Raw genomic sequence first — 24,976 nt, 5'->3', positions numbered from 1 at the left:
ATCGTAAGTTAACCACTTTTGTCAGATCCTAATGTTTTTGTCATAAAAAATGTTTAAACGATAACATTTCCTGATCTCGCATGTCCCCCATAATCTGTATTGATACAATTCGGTGCTTAACGTGTTGAATACATTTTTCTTCAAATGGGTTGGTCAACAGCAATGTCTATTTGAGGACCTCACCGATACAAACATGCTTATAAAATATATCACAACACACAGTGGGTGGTAAAAGGTTCAAATGCGTACTCTAAATTCCTTCAAAAGTGTTTTGTTTCACACGCGTGAACAAATACTATTAGTTTAATATTTGCTTCACATGACAGAATTATATTTCTAAACAGCACGGTTTTAAGATCTTACCCATATAAGAAATTTGATGTTTTGTCCGTATATGTTATAAGAGAGATTATCTTAGCGTTGAATGTAAGTGAGAGAAGCGCCCCAAAAATCCCATCCCATTGCATTTGTTTACATTGTCAGTTCAGTGACGGAACTTCCTAATGACTAAGCACAATGACTTCGCGTTTTACGATATCAGGTTCTCGGAACTGCCGTTTCTTCTGGAAATACACTATTTTTCTGCAATATATGACGTGACACCCAAGTAACAGTTACATGGTGATATCCGTTTGTGCGTAAATTACATCTGAACAAGCACTGTCTCAGTGTCTGACTGACCGACGCTACACAAACAGGTAAGAATTTTTAGTAGCAGTTTTAGTACCATAAAATATAGACGATGTTGGGTCCCACTGACTGAGGGTGGTGTAGTGTGTTAGACAGGGAATGTGTATGTATACTAACAGAGGCTGGTATTAGATGTTAGGCAGGTGTAGGTATAACGTACTGACTGAGGGTGGTGTAGGGTGTTAGGGTGTGTTCGTACCAACAGATGATGGTGTAGGCGATAGACAGGGGATGTGTACACATGTAGGCTATGCTGACTGAGAGTGGTGTTAGATGTTAAGCAGGTGTAGGTATAACCAGAGACCATATAATAGAGTATATGGTCTCTGGTATAACGTACTGACTGAGGGTGGTGTAGGGTGTTAGATTGGGTGTGTTCGTACCTACAGATGACGGTATCTATAGGTTGTTAGATGGGGCTGGGGTACGTACTGACTGAGGGTGGTGTAGGTTGTTAGACGGGGGTGGGGTAAGTACTGACTGAGGGTGGTGTAGGTTGTTAGATGGGGGTGGGGTAAGTACTGACTCAGGGTGGAGTATGCTCTGACTCAGGGTGGTATAGGTTGTTAAATGGGGGTGGGGTAAGTACTGACTAAGGGTGTAGGGTCTTTTACAAGGAGTAGGGTATGTTTAAATGACGAGAGTTACTTCCCTTTCCACATTAACACCCCAACCCCCACCCCAATATTAATCAATTAATTGATATTTTTGTTTAAAGCATTCAACTATAGTAAGTAATTCAGTAATGAATCAGTAATCAGTGACATGTTAAACTGACATGCTCTCCGTTAATTGGCTAATGAACACTTGCTAGATTTGTATATTTTTATACAAATTTAGTTTTTAAGAATGGTTTTGGAATGACTTGAACCAGTGTTGCTTGGACTTCCATTTAACTGTCTGTGTGGCAACAAAGTCCCCTCCATGTTCCAGCATGTCTGAGACTCTTCAGCCAGTAGTGTTCCTCTCCCACGGCGGTGGCCCCTCCTTCTTCATGTCGAGGGACGACTTCCCAGCCTTCAAAGCAATAGACAAGGACTCCAAGGCTGCTGACTACCTCAGGAACATGGTCGAGAGAGAAAAGCTGCCCCGCCCCAAAGCCATCCTGGTTGTCAGTGCCCACTGGGAAGAACCCCGCCCCACAGTCATGACCGGCCCCTCCCCACCCCTCTACTTCGACTACTATGGGTTTCCTAGTGACACATACAAGCTGAAGTGGCCCTCCCCTGGGGCTCCGGAATCGGCCCAGAGAACCAGGCAGGTGCTGGAGGCAAGGGGATTTACTTGTGGTTCCGACCAAAATCGAGGCTTTGACCACGGTGTCTTTGTCCCACTTCTCCTGATCTACCCTAAAGCTGATATTCCAGGTAGGTCAGATTGGTCCTTTTATGTAATTCTGTAATATCTGTAATTGAGAGTAAGATTTGGTTTAATGCTGAATAGTAATAACGAGGCACTGGTACATTCTGTACCAAAAGTCATTTTTCAGTCAACTAGCCTCATTTTGACAGCAGTCTATTTGTAAATCTCATTAAAATCAGACCTTAGTTTTTTCCACCGCTAAACAAAGATCTGAGGACATCCCATTACGGGTCACGTCAGAACGACTTTTTGCGAATTTTGACCGACCAATGAAATGACCGACAAGAAATCGACATTAGCCAATCAGAAGGCAGCTTTCTCGAGCTTTACGACACTAGTTTCAAACTGGTGACTATGCTTCGAAACATATTTTGACGTATTCTCGATTAAAAAAAATTAAAACTGATAAGAAGAATATTCTGGAATGGCTTATAGACGGCCTAGATTGCATGGATATAATCCTAAAACCCGTAACTGTCGTTCGGAATACTCTGTGTTAAATATTTCGTGGTTGCATGATTAGAAAACACATTCCGACTGTCACTTTCGTGATCTGGTAAGCGACGATCTGATTGGTTGGATGAAAGGTCGTTCTGACATGACCCTTAATGGGATGTCCTCAGATCTTTGTTTAGCGACAGCGAGAACTAAGATCTGATTTTAATGAGATTGGTCTATTTGTAATTCTATTATCAAAATGGATGATTATAAGCTGTGACCAAACAGAATGTTACTAGACTTGGGATTCAGATGAGTGGATTTAGTTGTGAACTGCTGGAACATACCAGCTGGTCTTTTGGTTGAAAGATATATACATGTTTGTGATAACTTGTCTGAATTGTTATTCAATTGTGGCTCTCAATCCGACATCACTTTTGTAACTGGTTGGCACAGTTACAAAAATTTTTTTTTTTACCTGCTGATCTCTGTTAGGGCATGTGTGACATGGAACTCAGGGATATTTTTTTTTCATTTGATTCGATGCAAGAACTCGAGATACAACAACTTCTATAGTATCATAATGCACTGATGCATCGGTCATTATATAGACTCACAGCCATACCAAAACTGTTACAAAAGTTCTGCAATAGAGATTTGGTTGCTCTTTGATTTATATTTATTTGTCAGACTGCTATAATTTTGATGAATTTGAAAAAGAAAAAGAAATGCTTTAAATTTCACATAGAGTGACTGTAATAATTAGTTATAGATCAAATGTAGGGGAGTCTCTTAGTGACTGTAAACATATAAGGAGAATAATGAAACCTTTCTCTGAATAAGTAAATACATGTACCAATGCTTGATGCTGTAAACATTAGCACCCTGCACTTTGAACCATTGCCTACTGACTCAAAACAACAAATGAAATACAAAATATTGAGGAACATTATTCCAATTTTATTGCGACCTAACTTGGTAATTTGTTAGTGAAAAACATCCTTTGTATCTCCAGGGCGAGTATTTCAGTAAATCTGCACTAAGCCCTGGATCCATCCTCGTGGTTTCTTGTGCAATCTTACATTACCTGCCCTTGATTTTCATTAACATTTTACTGACCAATCAAAAGTTAAGATAAGAAAAAAGAAAATGGATAAGGGAGATAACTTGTATTGCCTAGAAACTAAAGCCCCCGCCAGTTTTGATGGACAAGAAGACATGCTTTCCACAAAAAAGATTTTCGACGGCCTTCATTTGCGTGTCAGTCAGTTTTTCAATGTTGAATTTCTCTCAAACTCTATCGTTATCAGTGAGACTTGCCACGATGTTGTTGATATCGCCACCTCAACATTGAGACTGGTTTGTAACTCGCATTCTGATTGGTACGTTAGACCTTGTAGCGTAGCCAATAAAATTGGCTAAATGAAAACAAGGGCGGGTAGTTTGAGATTGCGAGGATCAAGGGGATGGGTCCAGGGGTTCAGTGTTTAGTTTACGAAATGCTAGCCCTGGAGATGGTGAACTGAGCAGTGTTTACATGGTGTCCCCACAAGGGAGAAAGAACACAGCATTGCAAATACTTCAGACCATATTGTAGGACTACTGTGACAACATGTGATAAGCCTGGTACTTTATTTTCTTCACATGTACATTTACTTACCTTTCTGGCACCATATGAAAGCATATGTCCAATGTTGAGTAGATAAGAAGAGAAGGTGCTAAGGGAGGTAACTCTGATTTTGGCCTGATCAAGTTATGAACTGCTTCTAAATTGATTACTATGTTACTTTAATCAAAGTTTCTTTGGGTTAAAAAAACAAGCAGTAAAGTTCTCACAACAGATGTTAATTCAATGTGTGTAATGTTTTCAGTGTTCCAGCTCTCTCTCATGTCCAACCTCAATATGGAAAAGCACCTTGACCTTGGTGAGGCATTGTCTGACCTTCGGAAAGAGGGTATCCTGATCATCGGCAGTGGCTTCACAACCCATGGAAAGAACATGCTGGGACATCCGGGTCCCCCTGCCCCCTGGGCTCTGGAATACCAGAAGTGGCTGCATGATATCCTGCAAAATCCGGAATATTCACGGGAAGACAGACGGAGGAAGCTGATTGGCTGTGTCAGTAAGCAGGAATTTCCCGTAGCACATCCGCGTATTGAACACTTTCTGCCGATTGCAATGACCCTTGCTGCTGCAGGCTACACGGCGCCGAGGATCGGATACTCAGAGTACATATCTACAGGGGGGATTCTGGAACATTATGTGTTTCAATGACTGATCTGCCACCCTGACTGTTTCATGAATCTGCCACCCTGACTGTTTCATGAATCTGCCACACCAACTGTTTCATGAATCTGCCACACCAACTGTTTCATGAATCTGCCACACTGACTGTTTCATGAATCTGCCACACTGACTGTTTCATGAATCTGCCACACTGACTGTTTCATGAATCTGCCACACTGACTGTTTCATGAATCTGCCACACTGACTGTTTCATGAATCTGCCACACCAACTGTTTCATGAATCTGCCACCCTGTTTCATGACTGCCCCACCAACTGTTTCATGAATCTGCCACACCAACTGTTTCATGAATCTGCCTCCCTGTTTCATTCAGATGTGACCCGGTATTATGATGAACATTGTTGTAATATATGGTATAGATATAGCAATTAGACACATCAGATTCATTTTGATGTACATGTCATTTTAAGTACAAGTGTTTATCAATAGTATACACTGCATAATGATGAATTCCCTTGTAATCAACACACATTTACAAGGAATTAAACCTTGACAAACCTTTCACACTCTGTCAAGACATTTAAAGGGGTTTTATGTGATTTGTGCAGGTGAGTCTAGTGACGACACATGGGGTCCTGTACTCAACTCTCTTGTTAACACTTTTGAGACGGTTAAGCTGAGATAGGGTCTATCTTGTTTTGTTGCAATAAGACTTGTTTTTAATGAAGAACCATAAAACTTAACTTCACTTGGTGCCGGGCTGTTATGAGGGGCAGTGGGGTAGAAAAGTGGTTAAAGCTTTCTCTCATTATGCTGAAGCCCTGGGTCGATTCCCCACATGTGTACAATGTGTGAAGCCCATTTCTGGTGTCCCTCACGATGATATTGCTGGAATATTGCTAAAAGTACACCACACTCACTCACTTTCAATTCACAAGTATTTGAATCCTGTTTTATTTTGTTGTTTCTTCTTTTGTTTTTTTTATGTTCAAAGATGTTGAATCTGTTATTGCTTACCATGAATGTGATTTGAGAATAAGACTGTACAATAAATCTTGAAAATAAACAACCATGTCTTCTGTGTTTGCTGCACATGAGCAGATGTGGATGTGTGGATTACAGACATCTTAAAAGTAAATTGTGAGTGAATATAATGAAGACATAACATTCTTTCTACCATGAATTTGTAAAATACTCAATTTTGATCGGTCAATCAGAGGTATCAAATCACAATAAACACTCTCTGATTGAAACAGCAGATTTGACATCCACATCACCACTGAAACTAATATTTTAGAATAGTACTTCTTATACAGTCATTGTCGGTAGGCATATTTAAATATTATATGACCAATTATAGGCTGCAAAATGCAAAGATGCGGTTACTACAATATTCAAAAGGTGTGTGGCAATACATTTCTATCAGCAAACATGATACAAATCTACTAAGAAAATGTATTTTTCAGGATTTGAGGACAACGGAGAAGTTGATAAGTGGGGCTTTTGTCATGGCGACTGTGATATATGTTTTGCATCACAATGAGCAATATGATGTCATAATAGTGTCGTGTCGTGTAGAATGAAACCTCTGCAAGGCTTGCTTAGATTCTTTCAGGGTGCTCTTCTCCTGTTAGCTTAGGAAACTGTCGTGCTACATGCTGCCAGTGCCTGTCATAAGTTCAAGTGATATATTATGGTGAAAACAAACTGATAAATTTAACATTTGAAACCTCACGCTGCGTATTCAGATCTAAATTCAATTTAGCACAGTTAAATCTACAGGTAACCTACCTCTACATTGAAAACGCAGTATGTTTATTTCCTAAATGATTGCTTTGTAATGTATATGATCTCATTATTTGTAACAGGTATTTACCTTGTTTTTTTATTTTGGGGTACCAGGGACTCGCAACTGTTAATTGTAGTCCTAGGGTTAAAAATACGGGTCCCAGAGAAGTGTCACATATTGAATACAACAGTGTGAATTAAAGCAGCTTAATTCCTTCTTGATTCATCTTATATAATCTGTTATATCATATATAATGTTTGTTTGCACTTGAAGACGTACTTGACCTTCGCAAAATTTGTTGTTTTGACCTGGGTTTGAAGCACACTAACCCAATGAATACAGAGACAGCACTCTGCCACAAGTGATATAAAATTGCTGAAGCCCAGAGATGATGTTTAGAAAAAAATATATATGGAATTCCTCAACTGAAATTACAAGTCCTATCACTATAAGATCATGAAGCTTTCAACTGTGAATTAAATTTTTTAAATGATTACATAAGGAAATTATGTTTGTTAAGTTATAGCAAATCATGAAGTAGCAGCATTCATGCATACACATTTTCCGCATGTCAGTGGATGCACTCTATTTCTTTTGCAAACACTTTAAATGCACATAGGATGCCGGATTTCGCATCCAGTAAATCCCAGTTTTTAACCTTAACTAACAAAAACTAGAAAACCAAACTCAAAGATAAAATAAGTTTATTGGGTAATAGTAGGATATGCAGAAGCCATCACTTCACGGTGGAATACTGCATGTACAAGCAACATCTACAAGTACTAACCATCACCAGCATCTTGACATCTTTCCCTTGTCTGCATTAACTGCAACTTCACATGCTCCCAATATACACAAAAACTGCATTTAACAAGCTGAAGTCTAAGGGAACAGTGGTGAAAATACAAACATGGCCGACGTGTGTTGTGTCCATTACCAATATCAGTTGTTTGGATACCAACACTGACTCCATCCATTTTGATAAATACCCTGGAACCATTTGCTACCATTGTTTTGCTTTTCGGGCTGATTCGGAAGTCACAATGCTAAAAATAGCCTTCCAATCAAATTACTCTCATGTGCAAGAGAAATTGTTTGTTAACAATTCGGAGCGAATGGAGGCGGTGACAGAACTTCTTAGGTGGCAATGAGTCCAAGGTATTCATCATAATACAGAGATAAAATACACTGGATAAACGAGGATGCATGGTTTTATTTCAACAGGCCTTGGTCTGACTGCCTGGCTGGCCTTGATGATACAACATAAACGTCAACAGCAACCACTTCACCCACGAGCTGGAATATTGCATTATGCTGCATCAGCACTTGAATACACGGCCCCCACATCATTGGATACACCTGCCTGGGATAAGTGCCTGACTAGCAAAACACTGTCAACCAATGCACCATTAGTACAATGACTAAATCCTGATCAAATACCCAAACTGTCTGTGTTTCCATTGTGAACATGTCAAAAGATAATCGTATGCAGAGGAGTTGTTTCAACAGTTCCATACTAGGTTTTAAGGGTTAGGATATGGTTGTAAGGAATAAAGTTTTATCCCAAATTGAACTTTTCATATGTTCCTTTATAACTTGTGATCAATTCAATTTGAACATTGTAAAGAGACAATTGACTCAAAATTGATAAAAATGAAAACTTGAAATGCCTGCCTTGAATAAATGCTCGATCTAAGGATCTTCCAATATGATAAACTTGCCACACTTGTTTCATGGTGAATTTCTGCAACACAAGATACTCAACATCGTGTCAGCAGTGATGCAAAGATGTGCTATGACCTTAAACAAAAGCAAACAACTTTGCAACAGGACAGGGAACAAGTACTGAGGTACTGAAGCTCACCCAATGAGACAAAGAGTTTACAAAACGTCTTTCCAAAACTCTGATCATATGAAAACAACATCTATTACAACGTCTTCATAGTTGGTCCTGCGTCTTCAGTGGAACTCCCTGTTTTCTTTATTGCAGAATTTGACACAAAAAATCTATCATGTTACATGGTTATCTTAATAACATCAGCCAAAACCTTCATCACCTAACATGTATTACCGTATTCGACGTAATAAGCGCCCCGCTCTAATAAGCGCCCACGGCGATATTTGCTGATATATTGGCTAGTGAATAAGCCCAATTAGTATCCCATCCGATTGATCAATGTACACAAGACTTATTTATTCGGTATAATACGCACACGTGTGTTATATGGACCCTTATTTATGGGCAATTAAATTCTAGAAAAATATATCTGTCGTACATAAACATTTCAGGCTGTCAGCACAAACCACAAAATTTATCTTTCAACTATGTTTTTTTCCCACCAAAATGATATTCTAATAAGGGCCCCCTATTTCTAATTTTGAGAGCGCCCTGGGCGCTTATTACGTCGAATATGGTATTTGTATTGCCGTGTACTGCAGTCACTGAATGGATGTTGTCCATGCTCCTGAGTGAATGTTGTTTTACGCCAGTCAGGTGTAATCAAGCTGTCAAGTCCACTGCATATCTACTAAGCTATGTGTGCGATGGGCAAGAATCATAATGATTTCAAAACAAATACAATTTAAATATATGGATGGACAGATGTATTTGTGATATACTTGTATATTTACATTTTACAGAGACATTAACACAAGAATCAGTGTGTAAAAAATCAAAGAACACTTTTATTTACCTTGTAAGCAGGACAGTGTTAAGTCTGGACAAACATATCAATAGCAAGGTCAACAAATTCTCACTATGGTAAATAGAGGACCAGTATATACAGCTACTGATCCGTGGAAACAGTTACAATGTCAACCCTCAAATATATTTCCAAGGAAACAGTTCCAATGTCAAACCTCAAATATATTTCCACGGAAACAGTTTCAATGTCAAACCTCAAATATATTTCCACGGAAACAGTTTCGATTTCAAACCTCAAATATATTTCCATGGAAACAGTTACAATGTCAAGCATCAGATATATTTCCACGGAAACAGTTTCAATGTCAACCTCAGATATATTTCCACAGAAACAGTTTCAATGTCAAACCTCAAATATATTTCCATGGAAACAGTTCCAATGTCAAACCTCAAACATATCCACGGAAACAGTTTCAATGTCAACTTCAGATATATTTCAACGGAAACAGTTTCAATGTCAAACCTCAAATATATTTCCATGGAAACAGTTCCAATGTCAAACCTCAAACATATCCACGGAAACAGTTTTAATGTCAAACCTTAAATATATTTCCACAGAAACAGTTTCAATGTCAAACCGCAAATACAATTCCATGGAAACATTTCCAATGACATCTCGACCATGTATTTCTTAGGAAACAAGGAAACATTTTTTACAGGAACTCGTTTCCAATGCTCACTGTTCCCTCTGACCATTTTGCTCAATTAGTGATGACCTATAATATATGAGTTGCCATAATGCCCTAACTAGCATCATCTACGTCTCTTGTTTGTGGTAAACGGTTCCACAGTATTTGTAGAAAGAAATATTAATAGAATAATGATAATGAAAAGGTCAGACGTTTTCAAAAACTGTGTTTACAAATCTGCTGACTCCAGCAAATGAACATTTGAATAAAGCCACCCATGAAAATCAGTGGGTTAGATACATTCCACGGACCAGAAATATGTAAAATGTTAATAATCACAAAAACTAAATTAATGTCACTCTCAATATAGATAAATTAAAACCTGTTGAAATATATCTTTAAAACTCCCACCCCCACTTTATTTTGAAAAAAACCCATCCTACTTTCTTAACATTTGGTGGAAATAGAACAAAAATATCTAAAATTGGTATTTTATTAACCTTCCAAACAGATTTTGGGGGGCAAAAATCGCTAACCCTCTCCTCCCCCACTGAAAGAAATCTGGCCTAATTTGGGGAAAAACTGTTATCTTGTACTCATGACCTGGGCCCACTTGCACAAAAGAATTTAGCGCTAAGATGATCATAACTCCCATATACATTAACATAGGCTTACCATAATCTTAGCGCTAAAATGGCTTTGTGCATGTGGGCCTGGGCTGTACAGACAGAGATTTCAGTGTTCCTATGTGATGACAACAGAAGCAATCACTTGTACAATTATTACACATAGGTGCGTATCTTAGCATTCCACACATACATATTCCAAACCTGAACAGATTGAATGTCCAAATAATGATGTGGAGATCATCAGAGAGGGATGAGGAATGGTTTGAACAGTGATGAAAAATGACTTTATATTTTCTTGTATCACGGTTGCTGAAGTGATGCTGTGGCATATATACTGATATCCCTAAACATACAATAACATTTTGAACAATGTCTTGAAGCAACATAATGTTAGATCACTCATATTATTTTTTGTCATTTTCCCTCGTCTTTTTCAGTTTTGTTCTTGTTTAATGCCGCACTCAGCAATATTGAAGCTATCTGACAGTGGCCTGTAAATAATTGCGTCTGGTCCAAACAAACCAATGATCGATATTGTGAGCAACAATCTACATTGTTGTACGATGGCATGCAATCAACGAAGTCACTGATTCGACATGATCCATTTGGTTGCCTCTTACAACCAGCATAGGCTTCTGGGGACCAATTCGAACCCGTAATCCCCACTGGGGTATTTTTTACTACATTAGTGCATACTCTCCAGGGAGTTGAGAATGCAATATCAGTGCACACTGATCTTTTAACAGGGGTTATATTTGTAGCAGGGCGTGGAGTCCTTCCCCTCCATAATCTGCAGTTCAGAGCTATTGAGTGGTAAATTATTATCATTATCAGAATGAGTGAGTGAGTGAGTATGGTTTTACGCCGCTTTTAGCAATATTCCAGCAATCACGGCAGGGGACACCAGAAATGGGCTTTACAAATTGTACCCATGTCGGGAATCGAACCCAGGTCTTCTGCGTGACGAGCGAACACTTTAACCACTAGGCTACCCGACCGCCCTTATCAGAATGAAGTGGAACAGCTGTGGTGAAAGTGTTCACCAGTCTTGGAGGGCGCAGGGTGCTCAAAGAATCGTGTGGAGGGTCGAGTGGGATATCAGCACGTATTATACATGTACTGGAATAATCTGCTATATGGGAACAAACAGAAATGAATTAACATGGAAACCAGTACCACAGGACACTGCCAACAGGCTTTATGACTTGAGAGACTAAAATGTAACAACGAGAGGACATTCATGAGTATATTTGTAACAACAATGATGTATGGCAGAGGCTGCAGAGAGATTCCAGGCAGAACTCAGCGCCAGCAACCTGGGCCCCGTTCCACAAAGCGATCTTAGCGCTAAGTCGATCGTAACTACCATTCTTTATCACTGACTTATGACAATCATAGCGCTAAGAACACTTTGTGGAACGGGGCCAAGACTTCCAACTCTCAGGTATCAAACACCTTAAGTCTATAAGTGCATGTCTCATATGCATGTTCATTTAATGTAAAACATATAAAATGTGATAAAAAGTTTTTATCTAAATGAATGCCTTTAAGAAAGTAAAATATTCATTTCAATATCCCGATGAATGAGAACATCAAAGAACAGAGATGTAACAGGGTAGGACTGAACACTACCTATCCTGTCCTACAACTCCTAATTGTGGGTATATCTACTTATGGACAATTAAGATGTGTTGACCTCTGTTTGTTGTGATGGATTCTCTATGATGATGTGAGGTTGCAGCGTGACGGGAGGGCCTTCCCCCCCATACTCTCCACCCCCGAGTCAACACGAGTGTCTGTGGCTGTCTTGTCACCTGAAATAATAATGAAGGACTAACTTCTTGTGTAGTTCCTGTATAACAATCACATATTAAGGCCTTTTTAAATTTGGATCACAAATCCTAATAATTGAAATTTGAAAAAAATAACAATGTTTTTTTATTCAATCTTATTAAAATCAGACCTTATTTCTCACTACCGCTAAACAAAAATCTGAGGACATCCCATTACGGGTAACGTCAGACCGACCTTGCGCAAACTTTGACCGACCAATGGAATGACCAATCAGAAACCAGCATTCTCATGCTTTACGACACAAATTTCAAATTGGCGACTACGCTTCGAAACATATTTTGACAAATTCTCGATTACAAATTTGAAACATGAACAAAAAACATTCTGGAATTACTAATAGATGGTCTAGAACGTAAGGATTCAGTCGTTAAACCCGTAACTATCGTTCGGAATACTCCATGTTAAAGTTTTCGAGATTGCATGATTAGAAATCACATTCCGACAGTCACTTTCACAATCTGGTAAGCGACGCACTGATTTGTCGGATGAAAGGTCGTTCTGACGTGACCCCTAATGGGATGTCCTCAGATCTTTGTTTAGCGGTAGCGAGAACTAGGATCTGATTTTAATGAGATTGTTTTTTATTCTGCTGACAAGAAATAAGTTAAATGCTACAAAACCCAAACTCATTCACCAGTCACTATCAATATAAAATTCAGCTTAAAAACTCAACCCCCACCCCCCGTTATTTTACTAATTATTTTTCGTCCCTACTTACTTTACATTTTGAGGAAATAAAGATAATAATTGAATTTGGAGTTTATTCATATATATATATATTTTTTGTATACCAAACTGAATCTGTAAGCCCTCCCTTCATTGAACCCTTCCACTAGTGTTCTTCCATGATACTGAAGAATGCTTAATTCTGATTGGTCAAAATCAGGTATCTAATTGTCTCTATCCCCAGGTATCGAATAGTTCAAAATTAACATCCCCTGTCACACAAAAACCTTGCTTATAAAAACATCAATCTAAATTATTTGAGAATGTTTTCACTACTTTTACAACCTGTCGCCATTACAAATACAATGGAAGACGTCACGTTAATTTCCAAGAAACAGCTTGCGATGAAATCAAATATACATCTATGAAGGTTTATTTCATCAATTCTGTTGGAAAATTTGTGTATTTTGTAACCATTATTTGGAACTAGTCAAGAATATGAGTAAAAAATCATGAACTTGAGTAACATTTTTTTATTATTGTCACTTTCTTTGACCCCTTTTCTGCACATTCTGAGATAGCTGGGCTTTTGGCCCATGTGTAAGTATGCATTCCAAGTGTTTTTGAAGTGCTTTTGTTATCATGGTAGAAATGGTGATAAAAAACCTACTAGGTTCTAAAATTGCCCAACACAGTGTGTTTATGTCTTAGTTATACAGTGGGAAGTTTCTTCCTCTGTACCTACCAGGTCTGTCTGGTGAGAGGGCTGAGTCGATGATCGTAACAGCGTCCTGTCGATCCATCACTTGCAGTGAGCTGCGTAACTTCGTCACTGTCCCATCAGATGCCTGTACAGAACAATGGATGTAGTCTAATTCCCATATGTTCATGCAGGTATAATGTCTTTCATATATAGAGAATCTCACCCGAGTGTCTTTTGATATCAAATATATCAACACGAGTTGATAAAAGTTGGAAAACTCCGAGGCTTGCCAAGGATTTTTTTCCACTTTTATCAATGAGTGTTGATATATTTGATATCAAAAGACACTCGGGTGAGATTTTATTTATCATCTAACATCATTCTTTCAACTTTGTCAGTTTGAAGACAGTAATAAGCAGTGTCTTAAATGTAAAAAGTACTGCTAACAGCTTCAGTAGCAGAGCCATTAGTGATGTCATTTGATTGTGACGTCATGGTAACCAATGACGTCATAGTGGCCTGCAAAGCATTGTGATGCAATTTCATTGCAGCGATATCTACAGTGTATCGCCGTGATATTGCTGGAATATTGCTAAAAGCGGCGTAAAAACATACTTACTCACTCTTATTGGTATCCTAGTTAAGGGAGATAACTGATATGAGAAAATTACCTCCCTTTCATATATACATTGATCCTTCCCAGCACGACACCTTTATTGCCATTCCGATATGGTGCAGCCACCAGTGTGTAAGCGGCCATTACAAGAATCTTGAAAATTTTCCTCACATTCGAAAAACATATAGCTTTGTGTATGTCTTTTGAAATGCCATAACAGTTAATTTGTAAAAGGTTTAGTCTAACTAACAGATGGATTTATGTTTGTTTATTTAATCAGATTGATACAAGATTGCAGACGAACGGAATAGCATCCAACTTCCCCCTTACATTCTCTTACTGGGGAAGAGTATTCAGCATCCAAACAGTCTTCACTTCTTTGCAAACAAAATAGTGAGTCGGTTGCAAGTTAAACTCCATGCATGGTTGCAGTGGGAAGCTGTGACTGGTGGCAACGATACTTTAAAGTTCCATGAATCAGCTATCAATGTGAGGAGATTGGACACTGATGGTGTTCAACAGTACTAATGTACAGTATTTGAAATAATTTCCCAACAAGACAGTCGGGTAGGGGACCCATAAATGTTCCTTGCCCATCTTCAAACTTAACTGCCCGCATTCAACATTATAAATATTGAAAAATCGCGAAAAAAAAGAGACAAATCGCGTCTTGATTCAGTTGAAATAAAGCAAACAATTACTTGAAAATCTACAAGAAGTTATAATAAAACCAAATATGTAAGAAGTCTTAAACTTATCTGCCAGACAGGTGGGGAGGTGGAATAAAATTCCAGACAGCCCAACAGAAAGTTACCAGCCACGGGCAGACGGGCAGGCAGTTATTTTGGACACTGATAATAGATAGAGTGAGTGAGTACCAGGGATACTTCTAGGGTAGGGCTTTGGGCTTTTAGACCCTTTTAGGCCCACATTTTCAAATACAATGGGGCATTTTAACATTGTGCTGTGTGGGTGTACCTCTGGAATATTTGAAATTTTCACATAAGGGGCCCATGTCAGGAAATTCTGAGAGTGAACCCTGGAGTACAATGACACACAATCAGCTAGGTCACAAACAAAGAATATTTTTCAGAACACAATCAAGTTTATGAAGCATCCCACAGCAAAAGACTCTTCACTCATCAACAATAACAGCCTGACCTACCTCGAAGTAGTCGAGCAGGAAGCGGGTGGGGCTGGACTGTCCCTTCATGGCCTCCAGGGCGTTGTGGAGGTTGAAGTAGTCCAGCCTCTCGGCCAGGGAGAAAACGTCACGGCCAGGCTGCATTGGGTCAAGCAACTTCGCCAACTCGATTCGTGTCAGGAAATCCAGCTTCTCAAGGTCACCTAGGTCACAGAGGTGTGTGTGTTTTACATGTTGACTTGTTCAGCCGATAGTGCCAAAAATGACATATATTCAATCTTCATACAAATGAGTGAATGACTTCTAATGCCATTTGAAAGTATTTCAGTAATATTGCCATGTGCCAACTTAATGTGGGAGGAAAGCCCAAATCGACAGCCATAAACTTTGGATGGTGAATAATCTTAAAGAAGGATCTTGTTCTAATAATGATAAGGCTATTTGTATAGGGCAAAATCCACATCACTGAGGGACATGCTCAATATGAAAGTTCAGCATATGTACATATATACAACAGAGAGGGGACAGTAAGATAGTAAAAATATACAAATTCAGTTGTAGCGTTCAAAAGGTATGTTTTGAGTCCAGACTTAAACCAGAGACCATATAATATGGTCTCTGCTGAAACACAATGACACTAGGTGCACCTTTGAGGCTGAAGGGAAGGGAGTTCCATAGAGATGCCCCAGCATTAGAGAAGGATCAAGCACCAAAGGACTTTCATCGGTATTTTGGTACGGACAGGAGAACATACATTCTAGGCAAATCTTGGAATCAAACCCACAACTAGCAGATCCTGGCATGACTAAGGGACACAACTCTGTACAGCAGTGTGATACTGTAAGTGAGTAAGCGTGTGGTAGGATGAGCATTGCCAGAGTAAGATACATTATGACCTAAGACTGAAATAATGACTTGTTGATACTGAGTGCATTATTTTAATAGGTCAGAATCTGGCCCAGCTTAAATTAGTTTTTCTCCATAAGCAGCAAAATTTTCTCTTTGTGATGTGGCTGTTGTTTACCTTGCTGAAACAGTTTAAAGTTCATACTGTCCACTCCACTCTCGTTACGGCACGAGTAAATGGACGTTATCTCCGTGGTCTCCCGGTTGTCCGAGGGCACCGAGTCCTCCTGAAGGTCAAGGTCATGAAAACCACCATAGGGATCTTGTGGGGTGTATATTTCACCTTGCAGGATGCTCAGGATCTAGGTTGCATGAATACAGGAATGGCTCAGTATGCATTCGCTTAAAATATGTTCCTTTATTAAACAACATAACATGATTGGATTCCTTTCAGAAGCAAGGGGCCAGTTACCCTGTACTCATCTGTTATATATTCTATACCCTTCTCTGTATTCACCAATGTGTATGTTATACCTCACTTGTATTCACCTATGTACTACATACCCTACCCTGAAATTCACATACATGATATGTCACGTGTGCTATATACCCTACCCTGTATTCACCGTTGTGCAAGATATGATACATACCATACCCTGTATTATGTATGTGCTATATACCCTACCCTGAAATATCCTATACATGATATGTCACGCGTGCTATATACCCTACCCTGTATACACCGTTGTGCAAGATATGATACATACCATACCCTGTATTCACCGATGTGCAACATGTGCTATGTACCATACCCCGTATTCACCTATGTACTACATACCCTACCCTGAAATTCACATACATGATATGTCACATATGCTATATACCCTACCCTGTATTCACCGATGTGCAAGATATGATACATACCATACCCTATATTCACCAATGTGCAACATGTGCTATAAATCATACCCTGTATTTACCTATGTGATATATACCCCACCCTGTATTCCCATACATGTATATGTCACATGTGCTATATATCTATGCTGTATTCAACTATGTGCAAGATGTGATATATATACCCTACCCTGTATTCACCTATGTGCAATATGTGCTATATACCATACCCTGTATTCACCTATGTGTTATATACCCTACCTGTATTCACATACATGTATATGTCACATGTGCTATATACCATACCCTGTATTCACCATTGTGTAACATGTGCTATATACCATACCCTGTATTCACCTATGTGTAAGATATGATATATACCCCACTCTGTATTCACCTATGTGCAATATGTGCTATATACCATACCCTGTATTCACCTATGTGTTATATACCCTACCTCTATTCACATACATGTATATGTCACATGTGCTATATACCCTACCCTGTATTCACCATTGTGTAACATGTGCTATATACCATACCCTGTATTCACCTATGTGTTATATACCCTACCTGTATTCACATACATGTATATGTCACATGTGCTTTATGCCCTACCCTGTATTCACTGTTGTGTAACATGTGCAATATACCCTACCCTGTATTCACCTATATGTTATATACCCGACCTGTATTCACATACATGTATATGTCACATGTGCTATATATATATCTATGCTGTATTCACCTATGTGCTATACCCACCCTCTCATTCTCCTGAGTGTAGTCCGCAGGCCTCATGCCGTGCCTCTCTCCCCAGGAGTCCAGACTGTTATCCTCCGCATCATCCCCATCCTCTCCCAATGGGGGGATCTCCTCATTCTCGATGTTGGGATCAGCACCAGCCGTCATCAGCAGCGCCACCATCCCCACCAGCCCACGCCCACATGCAATGTGTAGTGCAGTGTTCCCATCAAAACAGCGTGCATTGACGTCGGCATCAGTCTGGAATTGCAGATAGTTTGAACACTATATGTACTTTGAACACTGACAATGAACAGAAGTACATGTGGAAAGATTTGCAAAATGTTTTTAATCATGGCACACATCTTGATTGTTGTTGTCAGTGTCAGTGCGGCTGTCTTGGTCGCTGACAGTGTTGCTGTCAGTGTAACAGCATATACACAGCAGCTGGCTGTCAGTGTCGTTGTCACTGTTGCTGTCAGTGTCACTCACAGTCACTGTTCCTGTTGCTGTCAGGGTAGCTGTTGCTGGCTGTCATTGATGCTGTTGCTGGCTGTCAGTGTTGCTGTCACTGTCATTGTTGCTGTTGCTGTCATCGTTGCTGTTGCTGGCTGTCAGTGTTGCTGTCACTGTCATTGTTGCTGTTGCTGTCATCGTTGCTGTTGCTGGCTGTCAGTGTCGAGGTCACTGTCATTGTTGCTGTTGCTGGCTGTCAGTGTCACTGTCAGAATCATTGTTGCTGTTGCTGGTTGTCAGTGTCATTGTTGCTGGCTGTCAGTGTCGAGGTCACTGTCATTGTTGCTGTTGCTGGCTGTCAGTGTCACTGTCAGAATCATTGTTGCTGTTGCTGGCTGTCAGTGTCATTGTTGCTGGCTGTCAGTGTCGCTGTCAATGTCATTGTTGCTGTTGCTGGCTGTCACTGTTGATGTCACTGTCACTATCAATGTTGCTGTCATTGTTGCTGTTGCTGGCTGTCACTGTTGCTGATTGTGTTGCTGTCACTGTCACTATCAATGTTGCTGTCATTGTTGCTGTTGCTGGCTGTCACTGTTGCTGATAGTGTTGCTGTCACTGTCACTGTCAATGTTGCTGTTGCTGGCTGTCACTGTTGCTGTCACTGTCAATGTTGCTGTTGCTGGCTGTCACTGTTGCTGATTGTGTTGCTGTCACTGTCACTGTCAATGTTGCTGTCCTTGTTGCTGTTGCTGGCTGTCACTGTTGCTGATAGTGTTGTTGTCACTGTCAGTGTCAATGTTGCTGTCATTGTTGCTGTTGCTGGCTGCCGGAGTTGCTGTCACTGTCATTTTTACTGTTGCTGGCTGTCAGTGTTGCTGTCACTGTCAATGTTGCTGTTGCTGGCTGTCACTGTTGCTGATAGTGTTGTTGTCACTGTCAGTGTCAATGTTGCTGTCATTGTTGCTGTTGCTGGCTGCCAGAGTTGCTGTCACTGTCATGTTTACTGTTGCTGGCTGCCAGAGTTGCTGTCACTGTCATTTTTACTGATGCTGGCTGTCAGTGTTGCTGTCACTGTCATTTTTACTGATGCTGGCTGTCAGTGTTGCTGTCACTGTCATTGTTGCTGTTGCTGGCTGTCAGTGCTGCTGTCACTGTCATTGTTGCTGTTGCTGGCTGTCATTGTTGCTGTTGCTGGCTGTCAGTGTTGCTGTCACTGTCATTGTTGCTGTTGCTGGCTGTCAGTGCTGCTGTCACTGTCAGTGTCATTGTTGCTGGCTGTCAGTGTTGCTGTCACTGTCATTTTTACTGATGCTGGCTGTCAGTGTTGCTGTCACTGTCATTGTTGCTGTTGCTGGCTGTCAGTGCTGCTGTCACTGTCATTGTTGCTGTTGCTGGCTGTCAGTGTTACTGTCACTGTCATTGTTGCTGTTGCTGGCTGTCAGTGTTGCTGTCACTGTCATTGTTGCTGGCTGTCAGTGTTGCTGTCACTGTCATTTTTACTGTTGCTGGCTGTCAGTGTTGCTGTCACTGTCATTGTTGCTGTTGCTGGCTGTCAGTGTTGCTGTCACTGTCATTGTTGCTGTTGCTGGCTGTCAGTGTTGCTGTCACTGTCATTGTTGCTGTTGCTGGCTGTCAGTGTTGCTGTCACTGTCATTTTTACTGTTGCTGGCTGTCATTGTTGCTGTTGCTGGCTGTCAGTGTTGCTGTCACTGTCATTGTTGCTGTTGCTGGCTGTCAGTGTTACTGTCACTGTCATTTTTACTGTTGCTGGCTGTCAGTGTTACTGTCACTGTCATTGTTGCTGTTGCTGGCTGTCAGTGTTACTGTCACTGTCATTGTTGCTGTTGCTGGCTGTCAGTGTTACTGTCACTGTCATTGTTGCTGATGCTGGCTGTCAGTGTTGCTGTCACTGTCATTGTTGCTGTTGCTGGCTGTCACTGTTGATGTCACTGTCACTGTCACTGTTGCTGATTGTGTTGCTGTCACTGTCACTGTCAATGTTGCTGTCCTTGTTGCTGTTGCTGGCTGTCACTGTTGCTGATAGTGTTGTTGTCACTGTCAGTGTCAATGTTGCTGTTGCTGGCTGTCACTGTTGCTGATAGTGTTGTTGTCACTGTCAGTGTCAATGTTGCTGTTGCTGTCACTGTCAGTGTCACTGTTGCTGTCATTGTTGCTGTTGCTGGCTGCCAGTGTTGCTGTCACTGTCATTTTTACTGTTGCTGGCTGCCAGAGTTGCTGTCACTGTCATTTTTACTGTTGCTGGCTGCCAGTGTTGCTGTCACTGTCATTTTTACTGTTGCTGGCTGTCAGTGTTACTGTCACTGTTGCTGTGACTGTTAATGTCACAATTCACACTGGACACTTCTCACATCTGTTTGTCCAGCTAGCTGTATAAATACTGGGTACCCATGAAAAAACCCTTTGGTATATGAGAAAGAACACTGGTTGTGCTTGTCCTCTACTCCTAGTCTGAAAACATGTGCAATCACTGAGCAGTAGTATTAATGCATTAACCACAGCATGTGTATATTCATATTCATCATCATCTTACAACTGACCTCCATGAGAAGATATCCTGCTGTTGGAAGGTCGTCAACCTCAACAGCATGGTGGAGTGGAGTACGACCGCTCTTGCCGTCCTGGAGATTCATGTCCGCCTGACCATACACCAGCGTCTTCAGCATCTCCACGTTGCCGCATCGAGCTGCCAGATGGGCGGGAGCATACCCTGCAGACAAGTTGGGAGAGAACGTTATGGGCGGGAACAGAAAACTGCTTCATACTTGCATTACCTGGACACTATAATACCCTTAAAGACAAAACTGTAATCATTCCTCAGTTTTTATAATATACTACTCAACTTATGAGAAAGATACACTTGTTATTTCCTGACGCTGATTACTGATATGTATTTGTAAATGTCATGAAATATCACAGTATCCAAATACAGAACTCTTCATAAACCTACTGCAGGATTATTAGGGCTGGGATGAGTCCAACTGGACTACCCGGGTGCCCAGCCCCCTATTACCCGACCCTACCCAGGCACCCACTGTTGGTCTCAAGATTGGAACAAATGTTCATTTGGGAATAGTTTTACCGGAGCACTGGCAAAAAGTATTTAGATATAGTATAAACCAATCAGATCATGCATATACTGAAATTGACTGAAGCCTTGTCTTTACTCAAACAAATAAAAGTCAGAGGGAATCTGTGCATAGTCAGAAAGACTACTAGTGTAACCATGGAATCTTATTGTTATTGTCATTAAACAATGTATCACATGACTAACTATGGGTCCGGGTAGTCCTATGGGTATCCAGGTCCTACTCAGGACCTACCCAACTCGTGTACCCGAGTTACCTGTGACAGTACTTGTGTTATAGATGAAATCAAATATGATCCTCCTTTCCCATGATTTGTTTCAGAATCGAAATTGACTTCTTTTGCTATTTTGAGGAAAAAACAACCAGCCAATGGCTTGCAGAAAATATTTTGCAATTGTTTTGAAAAACCAACTGTTTTTGAAGACTTCTGTTAAAAAAAACAGTCGGGAACTCACTTATTTTGAGTTACCAGAAAATGTTTCTACATACTTAACACAATCTGCTTGTAAGTAAATAGCACCATGAGATGGCCAATAAATAGCACTATGATATGGCAAATATATAGCACTATTATATAGCCCAAAAATAGCACTATGATGTGGTAAATAAACAGCTGTACCCTCAAAATTCAGATAATCCAACTCCGGGAACGGCTTGTTCTGATTTGCTGTTGGCTGTATATATCTGACAAGAGACTGAAGACAGTCTACACTTGCACCCAACACAGCCAGGTGTGCCGGTGTGTTGCCATGGCGATCGGAGAAGGTGGGGTCGCCCCCGGAGTGGAGAAGAATCTCAATGACGTTCTTCTGTTTTGTGATGACGGCTAGATGGAGTGCAGTCTGTGGGGAGAGAACAATAATTAGTCAAATGATTAATTAAGCAACTGCCATTTTTTCTTTAAAATGCATTAGTCCACATTATGAATAAATATCAAGATAAATGTAGGATTACATAAGCAAGAATTTACAACAACTGATGAAAATATTCTGACAGTTCCTGTGAATCTAACTTAAACGGACGTAATGTATTTGCCTTTTTGAACACAGCTATAATGTTATCACTAGGGTTTCCAAAACAATAATTAACATAAAATGGTCCGATATAGTAGAGGTATGTCATTACTATAATTAATGAAAGTCTAAACGCATGTTAAAAAACAGGAGTAAGAACAGTTGTTGAGCAAACATTACTTATACCTTTGCCAAAAACATTCAATGGTTTCAGTGTAACATAAGTAACTCTCTGTTTAAATACAGTACAAAAACTGATAAGTACTGGCAAAATGATTTAGGAAATTCAGGAAAATATGTCCAATTACAAATGTCATCTGGATAAAAAAGAATTCACACACATGGTTAAAAGCTATTTCCTTCTTCATTATGATGTGGCTTTGTGCACAGGCATGTACACCCTTGACTACCAGGTGTGTTATATCTCCATTCTATTAGGACAAACACCTTGGACCTATCTACCAGGTGTGTTATAACTTATATCTCCATTCTATGAGGACCAACACCTTGGACCTATCTACCAGGTGTGTTATAACTTATATCTCCATTCTATGAGGACCAACACCTTGGACCTATCTACCAGGTGTGTTATAACTTATATCTCCATTCTATTAGGACAAACACCCTGGACCTATCTACCAGGTGTGTTATAACTTTTATCTCCATTCTATTAGGACAAAGACCCTGGACCTATCTACCAGGTGTGTTATAACTTTTATCTCCATTCTATTAGGACAAACACCCTGGACCTATCTACCAGGTGTGTTATAACTTATATCTCCATTCTATTAGGACAAACACCCTGGACCTATTTGCGAGCATAGTTTCTCTTGAAGTGATATTCATATCTCCATCTCACATACCACCAACTTAACTCAGAATGCTTCTCGTTCATGACAGGGATTTGATTGGATACATATTTTTTGTGCTGTGCCATACAAATCATGCTGAAAATGAAGCTGTTGTGGCAAATGGTGTGTATTATTAAATATAGAATTGAGATGTAATACACAGAGATTAATATACAATTACTTTACGAAACGAGTGTCAGAATTCTTGTATTCCCAGGCGAGAACGAGGGTAATACATGAATTATGACTCGAGTTTCATAAATCAGAATGACAGACATGTAATTATTTCTTTATTACTTATTTTTTTACTCTTTTTGAGCTCCCCATTAGTAAACAAATACACTGATCACGACCGCCGTCTTAGAAAAACACAATTGTCGAATGATGTCAATAATCTTCAGCTATGACGTCTTTTCTAGTGAGATATCATTCCAACCCTATGACACCATAAGACTCGAATGACGTCAACAATGCCGTCCAGAGGATGTAAACAATACCCTGTTGCACGTGAAATGATATTTGCACTTGTGCACAAACAATTTTTATGAACTCGGTTATTTCTAACCCTAAGGTCATAAACTGGATGATCTCCTTACATTAATTACTGTCATTTTGAAAATAATGAATTCAAGCTGATTTTTTATGTTGGGCCAACTGTTGTGTCAGAATGTTATAAGCTGCAGAAGTCAAAATTATTTCTGCTACACTGAAATATCAGAAAGCTACGGGTTGACGAGACTTGTGGCACATGCACGTAGGGAACCAGACGCTGATGTTGCAACTGACCTGTCGGAGAAGGTTGAAGGCGTTGACCCTTGACCTGGCCTTGGGGAGCGTTCCCATGACGTCCAGCAGGTACTGCAAGGCTATCACCTGGTTGTTGATGACTGCCAGGTGGATTGGGCTGGACAGGTACAGGAAGGAGCAGTTAGCTTCAAAATAGGTATTTATTTAGGACTTCCATTTTTTAAATTTTGTTTTAAGATTGTTTGCTCAAAGGTGTTGGGCATTGGTCGATTCTTTGTTGTTGTTGTTGTTGTTGGGCATTGGTCGATTCTTTGTTGTTGTTTTGGGGCATTGGTAGATTATTTGTTGTTGTTGTTGTTGTTTGGGGGCATTGGTCAATTATTTGTTGTTGTTGTTGTTGGGCATTGGTCGATTATTTGTTGTTGTTGTTTTGGGGCATTGGTCAATTATTTGTTGTTGTTGTTTTGGGGCATTGGTCGATTATCTGTTGTTGTTGTTGTTGTTGGGCATTGGTGAATTATTTGTTGTTGCTTTGGGGCATTGGTCGATTATTTGTTGTTGTTGTTGTTGGGCATTGGTCGATTATTTGTTGTTGTTGTTGTTTGGGGGCATTGGTCAATTATTTGTTGTTGTTGTTTTGGGGCATTGGTCGATTATTTGTCGTTGTTGTTTTGGGGCATTGGTTGATTATTTGTTGTTGTTTTGGGGCATTGGTTGATTGTTGTTGTTGGGCATTGGTTGATTATTTGTTGTTGTTGTTGTAAGAATGTAGGGCCGGTAGGATGACAAGAAAGTACATTTCAAATTTGCTATTTTCTTTCTGGCGTTCTTGTGAAATGTAACA

The 24,976-nt window shown here is 40.0% G+C and overlaps 2 protein-coding genes across 4 annotated transcripts in view; one reads left to right on the top strand and one right to left on the bottom strand.

Moving 5' to 3' along the window:
- Window positions 1–470: 470 nt before the first annotated feature.
- LOC124141138 (4,5-DOPA dioxygenase extradiol-like) lies at window positions 471–5,806 on the top strand. Its single transcript, XM_046509048.2, has 3 exons — window positions 471–698; window positions 1,624–2,057; window positions 4,362–5,806. The coding sequence occupies exons 2-3, from the start codon at window positions 1,625–1,627 to the stop codon at window positions 4,763–4,765; spliced, it is 837 nt and encodes a 278-aa protein (XP_046365004.2). The 5' UTR covers window positions 471–698; window position 1,624; the 3' UTR covers window positions 4,766–5,806.
- Window positions 5,807–7,213: 1,407 nt separating this feature from the next.
- LOC124141139 (nuclear factor NF-kappa-B p105 subunit-like) overlaps window positions 7,214–24,976 on the bottom strand; it is a 42,949-nt gene continuing 25,186 nt past the window's right edge. For all 3 annotated transcript variants that reach the window (XM_048392254.1, XM_048392253.1, XM_048392255.1), the window contains 8 exons: window positions 24,172–24,289; window positions 22,141–22,363; window positions 20,973–21,142; window positions 17,980–18,219; window positions 16,496–16,679; window positions 15,493–15,674; window positions 13,754–13,856; window positions 7,214–12,302 (listed from right to left, as the gene is read on the bottom strand). In XM_048392254.1, the coding sequence (XP_048248211.1) occupies window positions 12,208–12,302; window positions 13,754–13,856; window positions 15,493–15,674; window positions 16,496–16,679; window positions 17,980–18,219; window positions 20,973–21,142; window positions 22,141–22,363; window positions 24,172–24,289 (1,315 nt within the window). In that variant the 3' untranslated portion in view covers window positions 7,214–12,207. The remainder of the gene's footprint in view (window positions 12,303–13,753; window positions 13,857–15,492; window positions 15,675–16,495; window positions 16,680–17,979; window positions 18,220–20,972; window positions 21,143–22,140; window positions 22,364–24,171; window positions 24,290–24,976) is intronic.

The sequence above is a fragment of the Haliotis rufescens genome, unplaced genomic scaffold (genome assembly GCF_023055435.1).
Source record: "Haliotis rufescens isolate VD_foot unplaced genomic scaffold, xgHalRufe1.0.p SCAF_11, whole genome shotgun sequence".
NCBI lineage: Eukaryota > Metazoa > Mollusca > Gastropoda > Lepetellida > Haliotidae > Haliotis > Haliotis rufescens.
The sequence above is the reverse complement of the archived record's forward strand: the minus strand, read 5'-3'. Positions and strand labels throughout refer to the sequence as shown.